This window comes from Rhyacophila brunnea, unplaced genomic scaffold, assembly GCF_057557595.1.
Source record: "Rhyacophila brunnea isolate RB1 unplaced genomic scaffold, BYU_Rbru_1.0 scaffold_12, whole genome shotgun sequence".
Lineage (NCBI taxonomy): Eukaryota > Metazoa > Arthropoda > Insecta > Trichoptera > Rhyacophilidae > Rhyacophila > Rhyacophila brunnea.
Window position 1 is genome coordinate 23,847,674 of NW_028232774.1, and position 26,204 is coordinate 23,873,877.

The 26,204-nt window shown below is 33.9% G+C and overlaps 1 protein-coding gene across 1 annotated transcript in view; it reads left to right on the plus strand.

Annotated features, from left to right (window-relative positions):
• nvy (CBFA2/RUNX1 partner transcriptional co-repressor nervy) overlaps window positions 1–26,204 on the plus strand; it is a 216,353-nt gene that overhangs the window by 68,252 nt on the left and 121,897 nt on the right. Inside the window, exon 2 of the mRNA XM_085961023.1 lies at window positions 9,385–9,490. Within this exon, the coding sequence (XP_085817149.1) occupies window positions 9,388–9,490 (103 nt within the window). The 5' untranslated portion in view covers window positions 9,385–9,387. The remainder of the gene's footprint in view (window positions 1–9,384; window positions 9,491–26,204) is intronic.

The window sequence follows — 26,204 nt, forward strand, 5'->3', positions numbered from 1 at the left end:
TGAGATATATTGAGGAGATTACTATTCACATGTCATTTTTTTCTTTAAATTTAATGTATGTTTGTATTTTCGTTGAACTTCATCAGTTCGACAATCGTTTTAGGTCAGCCTTGTCGCCGTTTTGCAGTGGTAGGCAACTGAAAAATAATCCTAATTACGGGTCTTGGATTTTGTTTTATTTTCAGTATTTTACTGATACAACTTATTGAACATAAAATATTATATTGTACCTATTATTTTATTAAATATATTTTACTAAAAAAAAAATGATGCTTGCATTTACGCTTAAAAATTTAACGACTAGTCGGTCCTTTTATCCAGTGGGTTACTGGGAATTGAGATCACTGTGCATAAAATAACAGCCATTACACAATATGCGCAAAGGTATGAAGGTTTTGTCTTTTGAAACATAGATCGTTTCATATAATGAAGTAAGTAAACAGTTTCGATAACTCGAAAAATATGTAGATATACAAAAAAACTTTGGATTACCCCAAGGGTTTGTTTGCACGTGTTTGATGGTATTGTTTTACATATACAATGTTTTTAGGTTATTTAAATGTAAATGTCTTAAAAAATAGGCTTTAAATAATCCCCAAGTATAGAGTCTTCACCACTCCCGTTTAGGGTACCTTCTACTATTATAACAGCATATGTATGTCCATCTGTTATCCATTTGCTGAACGTAATCTAAGAGGGGTTCAAAAATGACGAGTGGTACCAATGAAATCCACAAAATAAACCGATGTAGCCACTAGATCTTGGAAAACAGGTTTTTCATTTCATTTATAGAATTTCCCACACAGAGTTTGCACAGGAAATTCTGTTGGGACGTGAAAATTAATTGAAAAACTTCAACCAGGACATCACATAATGTCTTGGTATTTTAAAGGACACTTACGATACATAGCATCTGAGCAATGATGTAAAATTCATTTGGACCCAGGATACAATTTTCTTTTCAAAGAAAAGCTAAAAGAACTTCTCGACTTTGATGATAAAAATGGCGGGAACTGTTGAGATTTTTTATGCGCCCTTCCAAAGAATTTATATGCATAATGTATTATAGTGCTCGGCCGTAGTGGTTTGGCGGGCACGGCGCGGCGGCGTCTTGCGTTGGCGTTATACGTTGAGTTTCGCAAGACGCCGCCGCGCCGCGCCCGCCAAACCACTACGGCTGAGCACTTAAAGCCAAAGACGACACTTATAACGGAAAATTATTTGGGAGAAAAGCGATTGAAAAAAATAGTTGGCACATTATTGAACATAGTTTGAACACAACATTCATTATTAAAAATATTTTCTTAATTTTTTAGCACCTAATCATAAAAAGATTCACTATCGCTGGTCTATGACATATTGTCTCTATATTGTAAGCCCCATAAATCTAAAACAACCTTTTTTCGGGAGAAACTACAAACCGTATTAAACAGAATTTTGAAAAAAATAAAAAGGGAACAAAAACTCTGTAAAACATGATAACGATTCCTGGTGTTTAGAATGTTTACAAAATGTTCCCTAGTATGCATAGGTACGACTAACGAGGTTTCTGTGTATTGAATGTTGAAATGATTAAACTATTATGGATACAACTAGAAAGGATACCAGGTGGATTCTTGAATGTGGCGATGTGCTAGTATACTGCACTGTAAGCATCTGACAAACAGATTCTGTCAAGCTATTGTGAGCTTATTATATCATTTGTATTCTTTCACGACCCGATTAGAATAGGCGATTCTATTTGCGTGTCAGTTTTTTTTCAAATTCCGATTTTGCGTTTGAATACCTCTTCTTCCTGTCTCGCTCTCTCCTACATATTTGCATAGTTTTTATCTCATGCGTTACAGACAGACAGATAGATAAATCAAGACAAACATAGTATATTGGAATAATCATACACATATGTAAATATTCGATGACACTAGCCTATTCAATAAATATCTTATATTAAAAAATGGTATTTACCTACTAGTTTTACAAGGTTGACTGATGATATGAGGTCTAGGATGGTTTGGCGCCTGGACAACTGGACGCCATGCAATTAGAACAAGACGTTAGGTACCTACTTATACGTACTTTAAAAAAATATTTAATATTATTATTTATATTTAAATTATTATATTATGATTTAATAGTTCGTGAGAATTTAAATATGCACACGTAAATAATGATTTAATCGTGCATATGTTTAAGTTCCAACGAAAAAAGAGTTTTTTTTATTTTTATATAAAGCTTTAAGCATAGTAATTCTCAGTCCTCAATAAAAAAACATTATGTTAAGAATAAACTGAATTAAAACTACTAAGTAGTAGATAGAAACTGATTAAAAATCATCGTCTACGTTCTGTTTACCTGTCTACGACAGTGCGGCGTCCAATTGTCCTGGCGTCCAGTTGTCCCATCCCCACGATATGCCATCATCTTTCAATACTCCGATGCATAAAATATTATTTTTATGTTGGCTACTCCAATCCAACTATGTACAAAACTTTCTGGAATTACCATCATATTAATGTTACCATACTTACAGTTTATACTATAATTATTCAAATATAAGCTTGGTTCGTAACAAAAACAATCTGAATTGAAAATTACAAAATCTGCGTTACAGTATGGTTATGTTGTAATGAAATAGAAAATCGGTAATACTTGTACAACTGAGCAGCGCAATTTGTTCCCTTACCAAATGTTGCAATTAGCCATACGTGTTTTCCCACATATTCCCATCGGTACAGTGGCGTGGTAAATAAAAAAGTCACGGAGTGCTAATTAATTAATAAAATATATATTGTGTTCGTAGAACACGCATAGTGGTAGTGAAATTTACGAATATGATCACGCCATCTTTAGTTCGTTGTATAGTTGATTTTGTTAAATGTTGTATTTCTAAAATAACATGTTTAAATACCACAACTTGTTGGTGGTACAGCAAAAATAATTAATGGAAGAGCGAACAATAATTATATAATTAGTGGTAAATGTTGGTATTGATACAATATGTCTTAAAAACAATCAAATATTAAATTCTATTAGGAAGTATACATTTTGGTAAGCGATGCCAATTCATTGATTGACTGATACTGCAGGTGTAAAAGAGAGAGCGAAATGCAACGTTATAACCATAGAAACCCTTTGGTTTAAATTTTTGTTACAATTTAATTTCCAACGAACTTATACTCGCGACTAAAATAATTTCACTAAAAAAATCTTAGAAAGAAACTAGGCATCAGTGAGAGACTGTCTTCTGTACTGTAATTTGAATAAAAAAAATAAACAATAAAGGTGCACGGAAGCACACCGAGTAAACTAAGTAGATCCTATAATATAAAATCATAAACCAATGTCCACCTAAATTCACCCTCACGGAAGTGAATATATCAATATTCAAAGTAATTTGATTAAACACAGTTATTGCTCTCCAAATTGGCATTACCAATGACATGTTAGTTCTGCACCTTGGGAGAACAAATAACAGATGCTTCCCGATAATTAACAGGGGTACACAAGTCAATACTACCAAGAATGGCATATACTTCCATTTACAACGCGTACCTTTCTAAACTTCACATCGTAGTATGTTAGCATACCTAAGAGAAAGTCAGTCAGATAGATAAATCAACAGATAATATCCGTAAGTAAAGGAGTCTCAAAAATTTCTTCTGAACCCTCTCCATCATAAGACCGTACCTCAATTGGTGCAGTACCCAAACAATGGATACATTCTCAAGCTTGCCAGATCGGACATCGGATTTTACCGAAAGAGTCAGGAGTCATGACGTTTTCAAACGTAACCTATCGCCCTTATTAATATTGCAATGGTTACAAGGTAATTCTTTGGCCTCCTTTACCAAGAGCGTAACAATAACATGGTGTAACTTTCACGTCGTAGTTATTGTGTGTTTTCTTTTGCAAGCCTTAATTAACGTCACGTGATATTATTTTGCACGCCACTGCAAAGGCGCGCAAGTAAAATCACCCTTTTTAAGCTGTTCCGCCATTCCACTCACGGCTACGGACTTAAATTTCGATTAGGGAATGACATCCTTCTCTGCGAGAACCAATTACATAATTCGTAATTTTTTATAACAATTGTTTATGTTCGATGGCTTGGCTCGCTCATCAGCTTCCACAACTATCTAAACCCACTATTGGATGGAAGGTATTGAGCTCAATTGCTAGTCCCTATATTCTGACTGATTTGCAGAACCTTTTGCGATAAATTCACTTGTGCGTTAAACTGTCATTGGGTGTTAAAATTATACTTAGTTACGAGGTAGTCCTAGAAGTACCCGACCTAACAAAGAAAACACAAAAAATTGGGAAAAAATATTTTTATTTCTCTACGTAGTCTCCTTTTAGGTCGATACACTTTTTACAGCGATGTTCAATAGCTTTGATACACTGTTTATAGTGAGAATCGTCAAGCTCCTCAAAATGGCCATCAACCGCAGACTCCACCTCTTCTGTTGTTGGCAAATCTTTTACCACTGAGCCATTTTTTCAAGTTTGGAAACAGAAAATAATCCGAGGGGGCTAAATCTGGCGAATAAGGAGCGTGAGGAAGCAATTCGAACGTTAACTCATTGATTTTGGCCATCGCGATAACGGATGTGTGAACTGATGAATTGTCCTGATGAAACGAAACTATCTTTTTCGCCAAATGCGGTTATTTTTTCATGATTTCATCACTCAAACGCTGCAATAAGTTTGCATAATACACGCCATTGATTGATTTTCCTTTCTTAAGATAATCAATGAAAATTACCCCACGCGCATTCCAAAAAACTGACGCCATGACCTTGCCTGCAGATGAAACTGTCTTCGCCTTCTTTGGAACCGATTCTCCCCTTTCAGTCGATTGTTTTGACTGTTATTTCGTCTCAGGTGTAAAGTGATGGACCCATGTTTTATCCATGGCTATGAATAAACGCAAAAACTCTTCTTTATTTCTGTGAAACTTCGCCAAACACTCGATTGAAACATCCTCACGATGCTGTTTTTGTTCCATTGTGAGTAATCGCGGCACCCACCTTGCGCACAGCTTTCTTATGTCCAAATTTTTAGTCAATATGTGATGTACAGCACTTTTTGTAATGCCTACCATGTCTACTAGCTCGCGCAATTTCATTCGACGTTCATCCAATTCCATTTTGTGGATTTTCGTCATCATTTCTGGCATGGTCACCTCATTTGGTCGACCACTGCGATGTTCGTCTTGACAGCTCGTACAGCCTCGTTTAAACTCAGCCACCCAATATATTACTATTGTAAACAACGGAGCAGAGGCCCCCAGAGTAGAATCTAGGGCCACTTTGATATTGGTTGGACTGAAGCCTTTCAATTGAAAGTATTGTATCACATAAATATGACTAATTTTTTCCATGTTTACAAATTCACTGAGAGCGTTCACTGTTGATGGATGACAAATAATTACTGAACAACGTAGCGTCGTCAAACTACAAACTTGGGCTTTATAAGGTTGGTACTTTCTATCATGGTCATTATTTTCAAACAACGACTGCTATCTATACGTCAGGTCGGGTACTTCTGGGACTACCTGTATATTGCCGGATTGTTTTTATTCTTTGATTTTTACATTCGTATTGTGAAAAGATTTTGATCCGTTCTATCAAAACGATTCGGTTTCCCTGTTTGGCTACACTTTGCTATATTTTAGAAGTGGTACAAGGTACAATAAATAATATTGTTTAACTATATAAAAAAAAACTGCATATGATTATTGCATCCCATTGATTACCGAGTATGTATAGATACTTCCTGATCCACATAATGTACAGCAGTTGACAATATCCTTCTAAATGTGGCAAATTAAGGTTGAATATGATTAAATAACGTGTATTAGTTACATACATTATATATTTAAATTAGTTTAACATTTTTCACCAAGAATAATTATTGACAGTTAACATTATAGTGTTTTGTTTTTTTCTGCAATCGAAGTAATTAATAATGGAGCTCCGTTTATAATCCTTTCTACGGAACATGGATCTATATTTATTTGTTGTCATTATTTAATCTATTGGTTTTACTATCAGTTAGCATCTATGGCTGCAGGTAATTTGTACAAAAGCATGTGTACACAGGAAAATTATTGGCCGATACCTTCAAACCGAATCACAAATGGCAGTAAAGCATTCGAGTCAAATGAAATATTGATTTAGTAATAATATTACTATTTTTAAATAATAAGAAGCATATTATAAACGACGATATTTATTTAAAAATTCTTTTATAGTGTCTTATTATTCATTGTGGAAATATTATTAATTTAAATAAAACGCAATTTAATAATACTAATTCCACTTTTATTATGGTCGATTTTATTTAATATAAATCATTTATGCACCTAATTTTTGTTGTTTGACATGTAGGTAAATAAATTATTAAAATGCCAAAATTATATCAATTCATTCCAGATTTAATTAGAATGTGTTTTTACCCATTGTATTGTGTCAAAAAATTAAGAGATTTGATGAAGAAAATGAAAATGTGGTATACGAGATAGGCATAGCCGCATGCGCACGATCGATATTGCGAGTATGGCAATTAGCGCGGAAAAAACTCCAACAGATGTCACCGCCGGAGAGGTGTGGGTCTCGGGTGCGGGGTGGCGCCCTCGCTAATCCGCCTTTGATGGTTCGCGTCCCGGCTATAAAATACGCTCTCTGATTGGCCATCGGGCGGGCATTATAAAACGTTTCGTTTTCCCGCGCAAAATTACAACAAAGGAGGGCGACACAATCAATATAATTTGGATGCAATGAAAGAAAATATCGCACATTTTCATAATGATAGACAGATTTTATCTAATCTGGCAATAACATGTTGTAAGTAATTAATAGTAGTGAGGAGTAAATTATCATTTTCATTCCAATATAACGTCATTCGAGGATGTAAAACCAAAAGTGCATAAGCGATGTTTTGGCGAAGACGAGTTAAGCCTCAATTACATTGAGCTTCTTTACGAGCTATTTATTGGCGAATTTACAATCTGCCTGTAAAGTCGCCCAGTGTAATCATCGAATAAGCTAATAAGCAGGTTGTAAACACTCTACCGAGAAAAGTTGAAAGCCGGTCAACTTTACACGCTACACGCCGGCGTGTGGGCCTACTGCGTCTACGCAGTAGAGCGCAGTACCAACCTCCCGGTAAAAAAACGAATTACGTTCCGTCAAAATAGTCGCTGGCTTGTGGCTTCTCAGCAAATGGAAAGTTTTGTGTGTAATCATCAAATCGCAGTAGCTGAATCGCCCGCTATTAAATTCGCCAATAAACAGCTCGTAAAGAAGCTCAATGTAATTGAGGCTTTAGGTACTCACTTAGAGGCAACAGTGTGTTTGGGGACTTAGACGCCCGAGTGGATGACTGATTTAGAGGTCCCACACGACAAAAAATACATTAATAACCATAAATTCCAAATATCAACGTGCCCAGTAAAAATATAAATTTACCTCTTTCTTTTAATAAAATCTTATAGGTAACTAAAAATAATTCTTAGTGATGAGACATCATAGTATTAGTGATTATGTTATTTGCCCCTTTGATGTTAGTTGCAGGGATTAAGTTATGATTTAAGTAATAGGTACATACCTACTCAATTTGTGAGACATCTTTTAGATGTTTTATTATATTTATTGAATGATTGTATGACTGGATTGATCTGTTTCGAGGCCACCTTTAAATATTCTGAAGAATCGATTGCGTCATCTTGTTAAATTGTTTAGAATTTTGTTTTCACAACCCTAAATACCTCATAACGTTAGAAAATAATATATAAGTAATTAGCAGGGAATACAACAAAAGGGAAGTGCCTGCGTTACCTTCTGGGTGTGACTATAAGAATTTTCAATTATCGACAGTGAATAAATAGAGGATAAGCTTAAAGACGTGTTAAATAATATATTATGTGTGTGTCTGTGTTATAATATGCATTAAAATGAAATGCACATCCAATATTAATGATATTTGAAGACAGTCAGTGGGGTTTAATTTTCTTGCATTTTATGGGTTGACTGCAATGACATTATTAATGGACAACGCACTCAATACAGTAGCTAGCAATTAAATTCACGCACAGTGACATTCGCACATGTATAGGTAGACGTCACGCAATTTCCAATATGCGATATCACGCATCGGGAATTTATAGCAATATCACCTATTGTAATGGCGTTAGAATAGTGTCTCTAGTGTCAATGTTCATTTGAGCGAACCCGTTCGAACCGAACCGTTCGGCAGACCCGACTAAAAGCATCGGGAATTTATAGCAATATCACCTTTATTGTAATGGCGTTAGAACAGATTATGCCATTCGGCAGACCCGACAAAAAAGTGAGTGTCATTTTTATTCCCAGATGATCCGTCCATATTAATGTCATTGGTTGACTGCCATTAAGTCATAAACCAAAACTGGCTTCAAAGTCTTAGTCAAAGAATGTTTTTTGCATTTCTATCGTATCTATGGCAATGTATTCGAAACCAATAACAAATTGCTACCTACCCCATTTAATTTTGTTTCTACTGTAAAATTACAAATTGTCCTTACGTGCCCATTCGTCTTGATAACGTCATTATGTACGTCGTTAGGTAGGTACTTTCACACTTTACAGTGATAGTTTAAGTTGCCCGGATGAATCATTCGCAGATGAATTATTTTGAAGCCCCGTAGTATAAAGTGGTTATCTCGTCTTCTGTGACGCCATACGTCAGGATGCACTTTGAGTCCTTCGTTAAATTGTCGGTCCAGTTGATGATTCTCTCATTTTAGCCATTATGCCCAGTGGAATAGTTAGGCCGGATATTCGTCGGGTTGGCGACCCAGGACTTATTTTCCGGGTTGGAGCGCGCTCTGACAGTTCTCTAAATAGTGCATAATTAATATTAATTTTGAATCACGCAAATATAAAAAAAAATACCGCTAGTATGTTTAACGAAAGAAGAAATTAAGATCTTTAATATTTTATAATAGGTGTGTAGGTATATTGATTTTCAGTAAACATGGCAAAATACCTATATTGCCTTTTAATTTAATGCGGTTTAATTCGATGTTTTCGTCAGCTAATCATCGAAATATTTTGATTTGAAAAGCTGATCGTGGTTAAAGGGGGGGGGGGGGGGGGGGGGAGCATAATTAATATTTCAAAAACCCAGTGACCCGATAATCCCGTCAACTCTGTTACCTTCTGATCCACTAAACGTAAGGGGTTTCATTGGTATCTGTCGTCATATTATAATTCATACTTGTCACAACGCTAAAGCTTTCAATGAGAAAATTGACATTAGTTCCTTACCATTTTAATATTCATTGCTCTATGACGTAAAAATGTAATAATTACATGTTTGATTATTTTGTTTTTTTTACAGATAATGGAGGGAAAGGTGATAAAAGAAGAAATCCTCGACAAAGATTCGAATCCTGGCAGTGTCACATATGCGGGAAGCGGCGGAGAAAATTCGCGCAGGGGCAAAGGTAATATTTTTATTATTTCTAAACACGTTGTGGCTCAACAACCCAGGGATGGTTCTAGCCTCTTGCTAACTTTCTCCATCTCCTCCTAACCTGGGTCAATGTCCTCCAGATTTTGGGCCTGTAAATCAACCTCCGACCGTTCAATCACCAGGATTCCCCAACGGTTGAGCGCTGTCCATTCTTGCTACATGGCCCGCCCATAGGAGCTTGGCAATATTAAAGAATGCGGGGATACATTCTTCTTGGAAGAGGTTATAGAACTCTAGGTTATGCCGAATACGATATTCTTCTCTCTCAAGTATATACTATGCAGCACCTTCCTCCCGAATAGTTTAATGTCTGTTGATCAGCAGTTTACCATGTCCGATAATATTAAGATCACAATATAGGCCTCCACAGAGTGGAGGTTGTATTAACAGATGTTTGTTTTTATGAGAAATGGACTCTAACCTATTAATGTCTGTACTCTGGGTTCAATAATTCTTTAAAAAAAAAACACGTGAATTTTTTGTCAAACCTGGGATTTGGAACCGGGACCCACGACATTACCTGTTAGGCCATGGTGGGAACGATACGTAACCGATATTGATAAAACATTGTTGTTACCGATGTAGTTGATATGTTAAAAGTGATCGAAGTTACAAGACTAAACTTCTAAATATTAACCTTCTTGCAACGATTCATCACGATTAAGTGAAGATGTCAGATAGCAGTGATGGGGTGGTGAGGTAAAGTATGAGTAGAGTACGTGTCTAAAGTGTTGATAGTATATTCATAATAGACGGTTCGGTGTACAATATTATCAATCATTTTTATATTTATTTACCATTTTTTGTCAACGAGAGTTGGCAATACTGAATCCGGTGCGTCGACTCAATGGCTAGTCAAGGAAAAACTTTGGAATATAATAAATTATTTAGCAATGCTGACTATAAGTCAGGCCGGGGCACTGAATAGCGAGTTATGATTGTAGTTCTAGTTAGTACTGATTATTTTAGAATGCAATGCGGTAAACCTGTTCGCAGTTAATGAAAATTTTTTCATCATTCATTTTACACAGTTTACAGTTAACAGTTTACCAAATTGCATTATTTGGCTTCGTTTTCATTTGGATACCAAAGTTTAAAATTAAATGAAAAGTGCTTGATATAATTGAGTTTTTGCCTACTGTGCAATAACGCAAATTGATCCAAGAGTCATTTGGTCTAATAGCGAAGTAGGATGAATATAAACGTCATTCTGATGTTTAAAAAAAATCTCCCGCGTAAGTTGAAAAGGAAGTAATTGAAAAATGTGATTTTTAATAAATCCTATAAGTTATGATTATTTAATTCGCGCACGGGATCGTTTCACGCCAACTTCCCCTTCGACGAGAAAGGGAAAAGGGGAAATAAATGTTGCTGACTCGGAATTATCTAGATCTTTATAAACGAAAGATCAGCGTTATTCCTTTAGACTTTAGAGTTTTCACTGCAAAAATGATTTTAATACTATCAATATTATTTGAATATGTTTAGTTTATCTAAATTCGTAAGTGAATTTATCTACTTTTGAATGTGAAAAATTGGCAAGTAGGTACTATATCGAAATTAATCAAAGTTTGCTTGGTCAAGACTCTGTTCTTCTCCATTTTTTTATTGCGATGATACTAAGATATAAAAGAAAAGAAATTACATAATAATGAAACGTGTTGTTGGAAGCGCATTCTAAAGATTATATACATTAAATACAGGCACCCAGTGTCTGAAGACTAAATTGAAAAACTCATTAAAAAAAAAACTGCATCAAGCCCAAAAAAATTAGGTAGGTATGTGATATTATTATTGAACCAGTACAGAACCAGCATCATCTTGGCACCCAGAAGTCCGTATCGAACAGTCATTTTTTTCCAGAATGCAAACGACGCTTTCGGATCTCTTGAGAATTTTCACTCGCGCTGATTCGACAAATTTGCTAGTTGACGAAGTTGACTGCCAAAAATGAGCCACCCCGCTAAACGCGGGTTTCTTGGCGACATTGTGGTGTAATCGATAATACAATTTCAGTAAGTTGTTAAAATGGTAAACACGGACTAATACATCTATCAGGAAAAGACGGAAACACTTTTTGATACATAACCTCAATCGACTGTCAAAGATGGCATACTTTTATCATATTTTAATAATTATTTGCCGTTTCTACGAATCCTAATTATTAATCTAATACCTCATCAACACCCGAAATCAAAACAGCCGAAATAAAAATTTACGCGTTGCAAAAAAACTAACAGCTGGCGAAAATGAACGTACTCGGCAATAAAATTAAATATTCCATTAATTTTTATTTTTTATTACGCCCATAAATAAGGTCTTTAATATTTAGCGTCGGATAATTCATCTCAAAACTGCTACGGCCGCCATTTGCGTAATACCTTTTGCCGCGCTTTTAATTTATCTTGGAGGAGATTCTTTTTGCGCGCAAAAACGGTGTTGCCAGTAATTGGACGGCTTTATTTGTGATAATTTTACAATGTTTTCGGCCATTTCTCAGTTTATTTAGCTAATACAACATAATGTATAGTTATTTCTTATACTCATTAGCTAGAAACACTTTAATAATACGTATTCTAATCAGATAATAATGAAACAGAGCATCTCCTAATATTTTCGGTTAATTAATTGGATCACTGCTGGTCAGCGCATTGATGCCTTTTGAATGTGTTGTTGATGCCGAATGCTTAAAATTTCTTGGACCACTAATCATTCATTCAGAGACTCTAAAGTTACCTATGTCGTATACTGGAGAATCTGGAGAAACTATTAGCCTTTTCATTCTAACCTGAGAGACGCAGAGAATCGTGAAGAGTGGATATTCTTCGTTGTGCAAAAAATAAGGCAGTACTTATATCGGTACTATTCGGTTAAAGCGGATACAGCGGAAAACGCATTTTGAAAATAGCCGATAAACTGGATTATTTGTTAGGTTAACCTAACCTAACCTAACCTAACCTAACCTAACCCAACCTAACCTAACCTAACCCAAACTAACAAATAATCCAGTTTATCGGCTACTTTCAAAATGCGTTTTCCGCTGTATCCGCTTTAACCGAACAGTACCCTTATATCAAAATGGTCACGAGCCTCGGTCATGAATGAACGACCGAGAAAAAAACGGATAACATGCTAAAAAAGCGGTCCATAATGAAAAATAACCCGGTATTAGACGACAGGCTTAAACAATCATACATCACAAAGTTTTTGCATTATTGCTGAGTAACTTTAACACGTGAATCAGAACCTTTTGCTTCATTTCAGAACACTCTCATACATTTCATTCTATGCAAGTGTTTACGAATACAGAGCCATATATAAATATCACAGGAGATGAGAGAATTATAACCACAGACTGTATATTATGATTCATCTAGGGCCTAGGCAGACCATGTCTCAAGGAAAGAATATCTAAACACTCTAGAGACTAGGTAGGTACTGTAGTTTTCTGGCTGTGACACTGCGCAGAACTTCCTGGTCATTTCTCATTAAATTGAGAACTTCAACATTTGTCATTCCAAGAAATTTTCACGATGCGTCTCGAAACCATCAATTCGACGTGACTTCTCTTGGTATTGCGTCCATACTTCAATACCACAAAAAATAATTAAGAATACATAACGAATCATACGCAGTCTCAGACCTAGGTTAAGTTCTCCATTGCTAAGGAGGCGTCTCATTTTGAGAAAGACGCTCCTTGCAATCTCAATCCTAGTTTTTATTTCCTGAGACTGGTACCATGTCTCATTGATTCATGTTCCTAAATATGAATAGTGAGTGGGTCACTCGTTAAATTGGTTTGCTGTTGATGACAACACTTGTGTTGGTGTCGCTATTTCTGAAACTATCTATTTGTCTCCGTATAGGTATAATTTTCCCGGATCACTAAATAATCCTAGAATAACTTCTTATTTGAGAATATAGTTTAAGTATCGGATACTGTTTTGCATCCCTAGGATAAATTTTGGAATTTGTCTTCACTTTCAGTTGTTTATGTATGGACAAATTAGGTCTCTTTGGTCTTTAAGATCTTTAATACATATATCTTAAATATTTATCTCCAGCACGTATCTCCCTGCTTTATTCACTTATCATTAAAGTAGTCTTTCAATAGATACATAATTGAATTTAAAAACCGTAATTGTTTTACCATTGATATCATCAACCCGCATAATATGTATTTTCTAACTAAGTAAGCACTCAATTTCTAGTCCAAATAATTAATAATTCGTTCAAAGTCACAATAAACTATAATACAATGATGGAAAAAAAATATTGACGATAAAGTCTTAACCTAAACCCGGGAATCAGATCGAAAATAGTAATATGTAATGTCCTTTCGGCCTGTGTTCAGACGAACTCTTCGTATCAGTTGGAATGACAAATTTACGAACATGGCCAAGGTGATATTTTCGATCATAAAAAAGGTCAAATAATTATTAATTAATGAATGAATTTAAAACTATAATTCCAGCAAACTTTGTTAAGATCCACCTAAATACCATATGTTCCAAATGACTTAAAAAAATATTTAAAAAAAAACTATTGTAAATTATTTTATTTCAACACTGGGTCGTTGATATATTTTAAAATGCCAACCATTACATTAATTTTAAAGATAAATAATTTGAATTTGAAAACCAAAAACTAGAAAAAATCTTTGGATAAGATACGACGCTGGGGTGGAATTGAATCAGCATCCATCGGATTTGCGCTAATGTTTTTTATCATTGAGCCACCTTTGTTCTACATAATTACGACGATATTAGCTAGTATTCATACAACTGAAATGCTTTACAAATTGCGTTAATTTTGGCAATATGATTTTGGTGATTTGAATCATGGTACCAATAATTCGTAGTAATTAGTTTGATTCATAGCAGACGGCAGGATTACTCAAAATTTTAATTTTAACTTGCACGTGCTAATAATTTAATAAAAAAAAATATTTAATAAATAACTCACAATATTTGAAAAATGCAATATGTGAAGCCTATATATGGTAATCTGAATGTTCTCAAATTTTATGAATTATTTGTTGATATTGATTACATTAATATATTATAATCTATATAAAAATGAACGATATTATTTTATTTCATATAAATACAGATGTTTATAAAATACCGCTCGGTGAAATTCTTGAAAAACGTATCATACGGTTTCAATGCTATTCTTACATGTTATTTTTTTAATAAATTTTCACGGCCATAATGTATACCTAAAACTGTTAACAAACAATAATTTATATTATGTCATTATAATGTCAACAATGTTTTAATATTATGTACCTAGATAGGTATTACAGTTTTATAGATAGAGTTTCTACTTGCTATAGTTACACTATTTGGTATTATCTAATTTGTGTCCAGAAATGAAATATAATTCAATTAAAGATTCCGGTTCCTTATCGTGCTTATCTCAAATAATATTTATTTGGTGTTGAGATGAGAGGATGCGGGGGCTAAAGAGGCCGCGATTGTAAGATGCAGGTCCCTGCATACAACTTCAGTTATATACGGATTGTGTCATTTCGACAAATTACCCGACATACCCTTTCAACTTTTACACTGTGTGATCCATAGAATTCTTCAACGGTCGGCATGGGTAAGTAGTGTAAGTACTAAAATGTTTTGATAGCCTAGTATTAAAAAAATAAACTATAACAATTTACAATAAATAGTGTAACTATTTTGTATTTGGAATACCAAGTAAATAAATTCCACATATTACATAATATAATATATATATATATATATTATACACAGGCCATGAGGCCAATGAGTAATGTAGTTAGTAATATTAGTGAAATAATTATACCGAAAACCGAACCCGGAGCCTCCGGATGAAAGGCCAGCGCTTTACACACATTACGAGGGTCGCATAAAAAATCTAATATTATTAAATAAATATAACTTAATAATGATTATCGTTATTGGATAATTATTGTCAGCCGTACTTCAATCAAATCAACCAAAGACGACCGATTGTCCGAATGGAAAGGATAACGTTTTACCGAGTGCAGGAGGAGGCATTCTTCAGACAGTCAGTGGTCAGAGCGCATCGGGAGGCGTAAGCATGGTTTATTGGCGTTAGCGAGCGGTTCCGTCGCTGCACCGATAGTATAATTAGTCTTGATATCGTTTTGATGGTCATGTATGGTTTAGAAAATTTAGATGCGGTTGGTAGCCGGTAATCCACTGCGTTTCATCTGCTCGCATAGAATGGCCCTAAGAGCTCGCGCCCACTACAACAGTTAATCTTAAAAACATACTAAAATACTAGAAGGATACAATTATAATTAAATCAAATAGTATAAATAAAAATGAACGTAAAATAAATTATTTCAGAGACCCGAGAAGTTTAACCGAACAATGTAGAACCAGAATTGTAAATACTTATTATTGTATCATAATATACATTATTTTTTAGATAAAAGTGGTTTCTATGAATTAACATGCGACGACTGTGACTGCGTGTACATTGGAAAGACATCACGAAGCTTTCATATTACGAAAGACGCCTATAATGAGTCATTTTTCATATATTCTAAAATAGCCATAATTTCTGTAAATATAGGTATTTTTTTATTGTGGGAATAAAGTGGTTTTAATATTAAATATTTTAGAATTCTTAGGAATACATTACACTGTTGACAGCAATAGCGCAGTACATAACAACGTTTTGAATTCTAATTGATTCTCACAACTCACTATTTTCCAAAATATTTATTCACCACTTCCACACAATTACGTAACACTTCCACGTAATTTGAAAAGCTGTATTTAATGTGTAAATAATTATATTATATAAACTCAAACAAACGTAAAGTTTTGGGTATTTTAATGAGCGATACCATATAATCGTTTTAAATAATGATTAGGTATTATATGGTGAATAAATACTAGGTAAGTGAGTTTTGATAAATTTTATAAAATCCAAAAATAAAATTCGAATCTACTGTAAAAAACTAGTTTAAAAAAAATTATAGATTTTAAAATATCTTTAATTTTTTCCGTGTTTTTAACGTAATATTTTTGTTTGGATTTGAAGTCCCTGACGCTTTGCGAATTAATGTGAAACGAAAAAATGTTCCTCGTCTGGTAATAGAATGGGGGTACCCTCAGATCTAAGCCAGCATGAGTTTGTATTATACAGTTACTGGCTTAACTGGCGAGAGAGTTCAGTAGATTCGAACCGATGGCATTTGCTTGGGCTAATTTGTTTCGTTACCAATGTCAAAAAATATCAGAAACAATCAAACAGCGTGACATATTATTTTCTCCGCGGTATTTGAAATTCGAATATCTACATTGAAAATAGAACGCATATTGAAAACTTAATTTATTTATGCAGTCAAATTCTAAATACTATAAATTTCCGATAGACTAAGTTTTCGAAATTCGAACGTACTATAATTAGTACAGAAATTATCGAAATTTTTATAGTTTGTATTTTAAATTAAAATGCTAATATTATTCCTAATATAATGTAATGTGTATCTATGGTATATTATGCTTTGGTCAATTTAGTTTTGTTTTTATCAATACTATTAAAATGAAATATTTTGACGTAAATTATATAAAGCAATGTTTTATAATCTACAGAAATAAGTATGGTGGCCAAAAAATCAGACAAAAGAGACTGCTAGAGTTGGACCACTAATTTTCTTACGAACTCTGAAGTGAGTGACCAATTTCAATATTGTTTGCATACAAATGTGGAACTTATGTCAAACTATAACTTAGTTCAGCGATTTTCATTGGGAAACCTTAGAAAACTCCATTTAAATGCACAAAAAACATTTTACATAATATTATTGTAAAACAAAAAAACTTTATAGGCACCTACCTACTGAAGATGGTGTAAAAAAGTATACAGAGATGAAAGAAATAAAAAATTGTAAACTTAATACAGAGTACAAATATATTAACGTGAAGTTGGAAAAGGGTTAACTAAGGTTATTGATTACAGTAGTTGGAAGTCATTTTTGTTTACGTCGCCATGTTTCAATGCTCCCAAAGTAGGTATATGCTTTTAGTTTTTCTATATCTAATCATTTAATTATAGGTGATTTAGTAATTTATAATACTTATAAAGAATTTTCGTGATGAAAAACATCTCAAAAAATGAAAAATATGCAATTGAATCTACGTCTATGGCACATAGTATGTAGGTATAACAGGGCATATGAATAAAAAACATAGGAATTAAAAACATTCTGGAGTTGTCATTCAGTGTTGTAATACAAACATTTATCATGCATATCCCTATGTAGGTACCCAATACCCATAGTGAAATATTTTTGGCATGAACAAATTCCAAATAATTCGTCAGTTTATTATGTACTTACTAAAATATATTTTTTTGAAAATTTGAATGCACCATGCAAAATTAATAAGGCACATTCATTGCAAATGTTTGCCATTCTGTGATTTGTGAAATGTTTTCCCAGTTTTAATTTCCATCGATTTATGGGAAGTTTTTCCTCCAAATTTGTTTTCTTATTTTCATTTTTGTTGCGCTCCGTTCAGACAAACCGTTTCAATGATGGTTGACAAACTGTGGTGCGATAGTAGATACCTATGTATTTTTATTTTTACACATTTGTTATAATATGGAAATATTCTCTAAACATATTATGCATAATACTTTTATGGCAGATTTAATTTAAGGTACGAATAAATAAATAAATTGTAACTGTTATATTTATGCATTAAGTGTGACCGATAACCATGACTGACTATTTTTGTTGTTGGCTGACTTTGGCATCAGTACTGCAGGAGAAAAATCGAACGAATTGCACTTATAATAACGAATCAAAATGATACGCAAAAACTTACATTAATTATTAAATAAGACAGCATTTAATTGGTGGAATTACATTTTGAATGGTAGAAAATACGTAGATTCGGAGTAATTTAAAATTTTCGGAGCATTAGTATTACATTTGAGATAAATATTAGATTCCATAAGAATGAATAATACATTAGTATCATGTCTCTCAGTAAGTAATAGTTATAATATGTATTATATAAGGAAGAGAGACATCGTTTTTTCTTATAGCCTTGATAATTATATGAAAACTGAAATATTATTTAGAAAAGCATGTATGTGGATTTTAATATAATTAATATTATAATGTTGTAAAAATTACTTTAGTTCTAAATTATTTTAACGTTTTATGGAGTAAGTTAATTAAAAACGCTGTGTTTATCGTTCTTAAAAATTTAGTAACTGTTAAAAAAATTAATGAAAAATTAAAGTTTATCCTAAAATTTACTTCTTCATTCTGGTGCTTCAACCCTATGTGGACCTGTGCTTCTTTTGGCGTCTGTCTCCATCCAAGGCCATAGTCCAAGGTTATCTCCAGTTTTGGACGCCTAAGATCTTATCACTGCCAGCCAATTTTTACTAGGTAGACACGCCTTGTAGGCCAGCTATTTTCGGAATAAAATAAATCTTTTTAAAAATATGAAATAGGAACGGAATGATAAATATTTGTGAAAACTTAACAACACAACATGTTTATAAGTTTATCGTGAATATTTTCACACCAAAATGATAAATATTGTTTAGAAAATATACACAGAATGTTTATTCAGAAGTTATGACGTTTACAAGAACCCGCGAATATATTCGTCCGTGGCCTGACGCGACATAGGTACATGCTTTGGCGAGTTAATTCGTCCGGGGCACGGATTAGGTTAATTAAAATCCAATATGACAATATTATCTCTCCATTTTATACGAGACCAGGTAACTTTATTTCTCACACGTGGCTTTTTTTACCTGTGTATATAACATAGCTATATGAGGATTTGTTAGACTATGCGATGTGCGGGCTCCTGTAAAAAGCGTGTAACTTGTTATTGTACCTTACAAAAATTTACGAATATTACAATGACAGAATTTCATTAATTTTCCCATTGTTCTCAGACGTTGGTATTCGATATGATTATTGAAGTATTAGTAAGGAAATCTCGACAGAAGAGATTATCAACACTATGAAAAAAGAGGGTACTGTTCGGTTATACGGAATACAGCAGAAAACGCATTTTGAAAATAGCCGATAAACTGGATTATTTGTTAGGTTAGGTTTTAAAAAATCTTTTTGGTACTGTTCGGTTATACGGAATACAGCGGAAAACGCATTTTGAAAATAGCCGATAAACTAGATTATTTGTTAGTTTGGGTTAGTTTAGGTTAGGTTGGGTTAGGTTATGTTAGGTTAGGTTAGGTTAACCTAATTAATAATCCAGTTTATCGGCTATTTTCAAAATGCGTTTTCCGCTGTATTCAGTATAACCGAACAGTACCAAAAAGGGTTAGAGAGACTTTGAAGCAAAAAACAGAAGCCCACATGAAAGTAACTTCATACGGGTACGGAAAACTAAAGAAAACTACTCGCGCTTAGAAAAATTCCTAACCATAATGAGATGCAATATCTTACTGTTTGACGTTTGTAAAAGATTCATGAAGGGTTCCTTTCTTCTTACTTTGCTCTCGCAAAAAAGTTTGAGAGCACCCAGATAAGAGGCCCTGATTTATTTGTTTGAATTTGGAGTAAAATACTTTAATGTGTTCCCGCCTTAATTTGCGTCCCGCGTTTTGTTTATTTGTCGCCATGTTTACAACTTGTTTGCTCACGTATTTAGTATTTTGCGCTAGGATTTAAAAAAAATGCAACGGTAAAATAGCGGAGAAAAGTTTAAAAAATCTTTAAAAAAATAAGAATGAGTTCTGCGGCAGCCATAACCAAATTGTAGATTCACGGAGAATTTACCGTGAGATGAATTATTGATCGCATACGATATAATTTAGTGGAGGCGATTGACTGAAGTGGCGCGACTTTGTGCTTGCCTATGCATTAACACTCGTGCGTGACAGGGTGAAGTAGTAGTAATATTTCAGCTTGTATATATTTAATAATTTTCTGAATCTATCCGCGCGATAAATTGTCGTGTTATAAAATGGTTTTGTTGTGCAATAATATTTAAGAGACCATCCGTAGACTAAAACCGTATGTGGTTTTGAACCGTGTGCAATTAATATTAAACGTATGATTACTGTTCATGGAATTATATTTTCACTATGTTGATATATGAGTATATTTTATTCATTCATGTATAATGCAGCAACCATAAAGTAAACAAATATGTATTATAAAATTCAATTGAATTAGAATTCAGTATTCATTTAGTCAATTTTGCGCTAACCATCGGGTTTACGTGTTGAATATGATTGTAAAAACCTAATTGATCATTGATTCCTAATATAAAACACAGGACTAATACAGAATGAATCTCTATTTTAAAATATTAATAATATGTTACTTAAGCTATGTGTCTACCAGTTATTAAGATGTAAAAGGGTATAGATAGAGAGCGTGAAATGAAAAGCTTGGAATTGCTATTTTCTTGGCGTGCAAAAAACTGCTTTATTTATTGCTTTGCACAAGGCGTTTAGTGAAATTATCCGTAAGCCGGATTTGCAGGCAGTTAAGACTGACGCTTGGCCACCTGTCGTCCGAGAGCCGAAGCCCCTTCTCCATTTCCGCCAGCCATAAGTCAAATTTACCGCCAAATACGGTCGCCATCTTTTTATTAGAGTCGTGACGTCATATTTACTAGGGAAACTGGTTGCTAACTAGACACTTTTAGATTTTTAGAATATATTAAAATGTATTTTTGTATTGTCGTAGGTCCCAGCTCGAATTCTGGGTCTGACAAAAACACAATATGTGTATTTTTCAATTTGTGTCTGGAGTCAGAGTATGGACTCAATACGTTGAGCAAGTGGCTAACATCCATTAGTTTGTATTAGTATTAGCAAGTGACCGTATAGAATTCTTGCTAATGCCTATATTTTATTTGAGTGACACTTTTTTATGCGTGACAAGCCGTCGCTGTAGGATTGGTTTGTCGAATAGACCAAATGTTCAGGAGACGAAAAACAAATTTCATAATCCTATATTTAAATACACGTAAAGAAAATTGAAGTCAGCTGGCGCTATCGATCCATAGACATGCAGATTACCAGATACACACGCTGCTGATTTTCTATTCAGTTAATCGCATTAATAACAAAAAAAAAATTTGTTAATTTTTTACCACCTACTTACACAAGACATATTCTTTATCTTTTTAATGTAGTCCTGGATTCCAAGTATGGACATGTCGAATGAATGGCTGGAAACTATTTAATATTTAAATATGAAAAAAGAAGAAGACGCGTTATCATACTCGTATCGTAAAACCAATGATGATTATCATGGAAACGCATGGCGAGCTTATTTGGTATCAAAATAATGTATCGACTCATTAAATGTACACTGAAATGATATGGGTATATTTAAAAACACAAACCGATCATAGTTTTAATGGATAAATCATTAGGTGCCTATGTTCACGGTAAAGACAATCATATGATTGGTTGAATATGAGTTTATAAAGTTGTTTAAGATTGCACGGATAAAAGATTAGAAGTAACCAAAGAAATCAGCTGTCCCAAATGCGCCATATTGAATCCATTCGCATTTCCCCCGATTCATTGAGCGTCGTTTGTTTTTCGCTCAGAACATATTTGACGTCTGATGGCGCCCGCTAATTGGACGAAATTTCAAAGACAGATGACGCCACGGGTAGGTAGTACATTTTCCTCTTTTTCTTTTTATACGTTTCCCGCGGAAAACGGTCGCGGCAGATGTTGCCAGGCTGTCATATTTTTTTAACTCCCGTTTTTGATTGCCAGGCGTTACGGGAAAACTTATGTACGGCGATTATCAAAAGTAATAATGTTATTATGCTAGTTGGTTTATGGTAGACACCGAGCGCCATGGATCGATGGAAACATTTTAGAAAGTTTCGTAACGATTTCTTTTGTTAGCCTGGCCGAGAGGAGGTACACACATACTTATCTAAATCTATCTTTCGATTCTATTATTAACTAGCATAACATATTATGATTAACATAAATGTCAAATTATTATATATAATTATAAAATAAATAAACCGCTATAAGAAAGGGAGAAATAAGAACTGATTTTTGAACTATACAATGATTTTTTTTTTGTTAGAGTTGGTAATTATAGAATTGGTACTATTTTACGTTTTGACAGCACTGACATGACAACCTGCTATATTGTCCTCTTCTTTTGTTATTTACTTACTTAGGTACAATTATTTGTGATTTTCACGATTGTTAATCTAAATTTGCATCATTGCATGATAGATAAACTTGCACCAATGTAAGGCGGTTTTTCGGAGTGATGCCTTTGCAAGTAAATCGCACAGCACGTAACCAGAGTTTGTTACAAATGAATCTGCAATGCAAAATTACGCAATTTAATTATTACCATAAGGCGCAATGCTCATAGTGAGCGGCGTGGTGGTAACGCGGACAAAATTTTGACGAACAGTGTCACCACTCCATCAAATTTCAATATAAACTTATACTGCAGAGTCAATTAAATGTGACGGGGTGAAAGGGGTGGTTTAGTTTATCGCCACCAGTGGGTCTATTCTATGCTTATCGACCGCTAAAGTGATAAAGTGAAAAATATTATCAAACTTAGGGTAGGTTTGTATCAAAATATTAGCACTTATTGTAACAATTACACGAAGCCGGTTTTTATTGTTGCAATAAGTGCTATATTTTAACAGCACCTATCTTGCTGCTGTTAAAATATCGCACTTATTGCAACAATAAAAACCGGCTTCGTGTAATTGTTACAATAAGTGCTAATATTTTGATACAAACCTACCCTAAGTTTGATACTATTTATCAATTTAGTGTTCGATAAGTATAGAATAGACCCACTGAGATTCTATTGGTGGGTCGCCTTGCGGGGAGTCTATGAGAAGTTTTGATTCTTGGATGTAGATACGTATCGGATTAACTTTCAATAGTTACGTCTATATCATAACATGCATTAAAATGTGCCATATAAACGAAACACGTATTAAATTTTGGTAATAATTGAGGACAACTGGTGCGCTTTTTGTTTCTTGCGTTTTATGACATACCATCATAAATTAATAAACCAAAATCTGCTTCAAAGTCTTGGTCCACGACGACTGGTTTTCATATTTCTATCATATTAATCTGTTGTGTTTTATTATTGAGTTCAATCGGTTTGAGATCTTCGTTAATTGATAAAAGATGCCGCCGATATACTTTTCGAGATAATTAAATACACATAATACTATAATGGGCAGTACAGTGGACGTCTTCTCTTTGTGTGTGTTGAACTATGCCTCGTAATCTTATTGCAAATTTCATACCTCAGCATGCAGCCTTATGTAGATTAGTTTTTAGTTTCACTTTCATATTATAAAATAAATATATATTTGTATCAAATCAAGTTTACATTATATTAAAAAATACCAAAATAACCCCTGCACTATGACATTGTAATAAATACCTTACTTATTAGAATAATAGGAAACCTTTCGATACATTCTGACTATGTGTAATTTTTTGTCAATTCATTTTAATGGATACAGTGCAGTGAGTTTCCGGCCAAGCCAGTCGATGATTTTCTGTAGATAGTAGATTTAGTGATTTTAGCAGGGTTGTGTTATTGTTTGACTATAAATGTATATTAAATTTAAAGCTTTGCTGTAAAGTACCAATTGTAATAACAGTGTGATCCATGACTTTTTTTAAATAATCTAGTAGGAGCTTTTTACTTTTGACATTTTGAAACCATGGCAATTTTTCTTCCTTATTTTCTATGTGCCAATGCCCAGTCTCCACATTTCTGATAGGTCTTCCACTTTCATTATCCATCTAATCAGTCCCGGCATTTATAATCCTTTTTATAAGCCAGGAAGTCATCGAAGGCTTGATCATATCCTTGATGATACTACAGTGTGTACAACAATCCCTGTCCAATGTGTTCTGTTAGGATATGTAAAAGGTTGTGAAAAAATAAAACTGGAAAGCTTGACTAGATTGAGAGGATATCGAACACGATTTTAAGATTTTTGAACTTTTTAAAAATCGCTACTGTAGTTAATAATTATTTTAATTTTCTCAACTCAATAATTTATTCAACTAAGTAAACTTAACATATTAAAAATTAAAAACTTTTACCACAATACATGAAAAAATATATAGAAATAGTTGAGTACGTCGAATGAGTTACGTAGACCCTATTTTAAGAATTAATTATAAAACAACATCCACCTAAACTTATCAATTTCCGAAAAGATTTGGTTTGATACAGTTATTGCCCGCCCAATTAGGATTACCAATGGCATGTTAGTATTGCATATTGAGCAACCGATACTCCGGATTTCTTAGATTGTTATCAGGGTTACAGAGGTTAAATAATGGCAGAATTCGCATTTGCACCGCGTATTAGTAAGAAAACATACATTAGTATAAAATTATTAATCGCACGCTGACATAATAATAATATGTGGCTGCACAAAAATAAATGATACTTATTTAATTCAACCCTGGCGATCATGCTGTGCCCAACCCCCTCTCAATGTTGAGTTTGTATGCAGAGCAGTGGAACGTGCTCGCGGGCTAGCGCCGTGGATTGGCCCCCAAGCACGATCCCATTAGCGACGCCACTGTTTCGAATTAATGGGGGGAGGGGGGTTGTATCCGAGATATCAATTAAATAAAAATATACATGGAATTCGTCGCTGTTCTTTTTCATTTCATTTACATACTGCTCAGTTTTTTTATGAAATCCTTTTCTTAAAACTAAGGAGAATTTGGTATAGTACCTACAAAATTACCAATTCATTCCAAGCTGCTTTCTTTCATATCTTAAATAAAGACGATTATACACAACATAATATATTAATTAAACTGTGTTTACGTGGTAGAACTCTCTTATAATAGTTTTAAAACAAAGTTATTTCTGTTAACAATTCTACGTTAATCTAGTCATTTACGTTGAGAGCTGTTCAATTCAATGGGTATATACCCCGAAAAAGTTGTCAATCTAAATGACTCAATTAAAAAATAATTTAAATTCTAATGGATTTAAATTTTGTGCTATTCCATTTGAGTTGTTCTTTGTGACCCGGGTTTCGCCTTTTTAGGCATCTTCAGGCACTGTGTACCAATGGAATTACCAATGGAAAATACAGACTGACAACGAATACAGTTAATTCTAACTTATATAATACATTAGTAATCTACCCAGTAGGGGTCCGAAATCAAAAACCTCTTGAGTGCGCGCCTGATACAGTGTATACACAATATACAAATAATATAAACCAATATTATTTGTCATCGTAAATATTTCATCGTCGTAAATAAGGATTTCCTCTTTTCACCAGTATCATCATCAATATAACATAATAGCGCCTGTACACGTGCATGGATTTGCTGGCAGTAATAGTGTGTATTTTAAACTATCGCGACAATAACTGTTTACACGTAAAAGTGCTGACTGTCTCTCCAATCTCATTCTTCAAGAGTGAGCGAGACGCGATGTTGTCATTTTATGGTATTATTTGACAGGTAGTGAAAATCAGTTTACCTCAAAACGAGTACAGTTTATTTTTTTGCTGGCAGGTTCGCCACTATCGTTCTACTGCGCAATCCCTCCTGTTGCATGAAAATTCAGAAGCTTCCAAGCTTTTTTGATTCATGCATGCAAGCTTGCAACTGCAGGATAATACATGTTTACGCATACATTTTCTTGTTATGGCTGC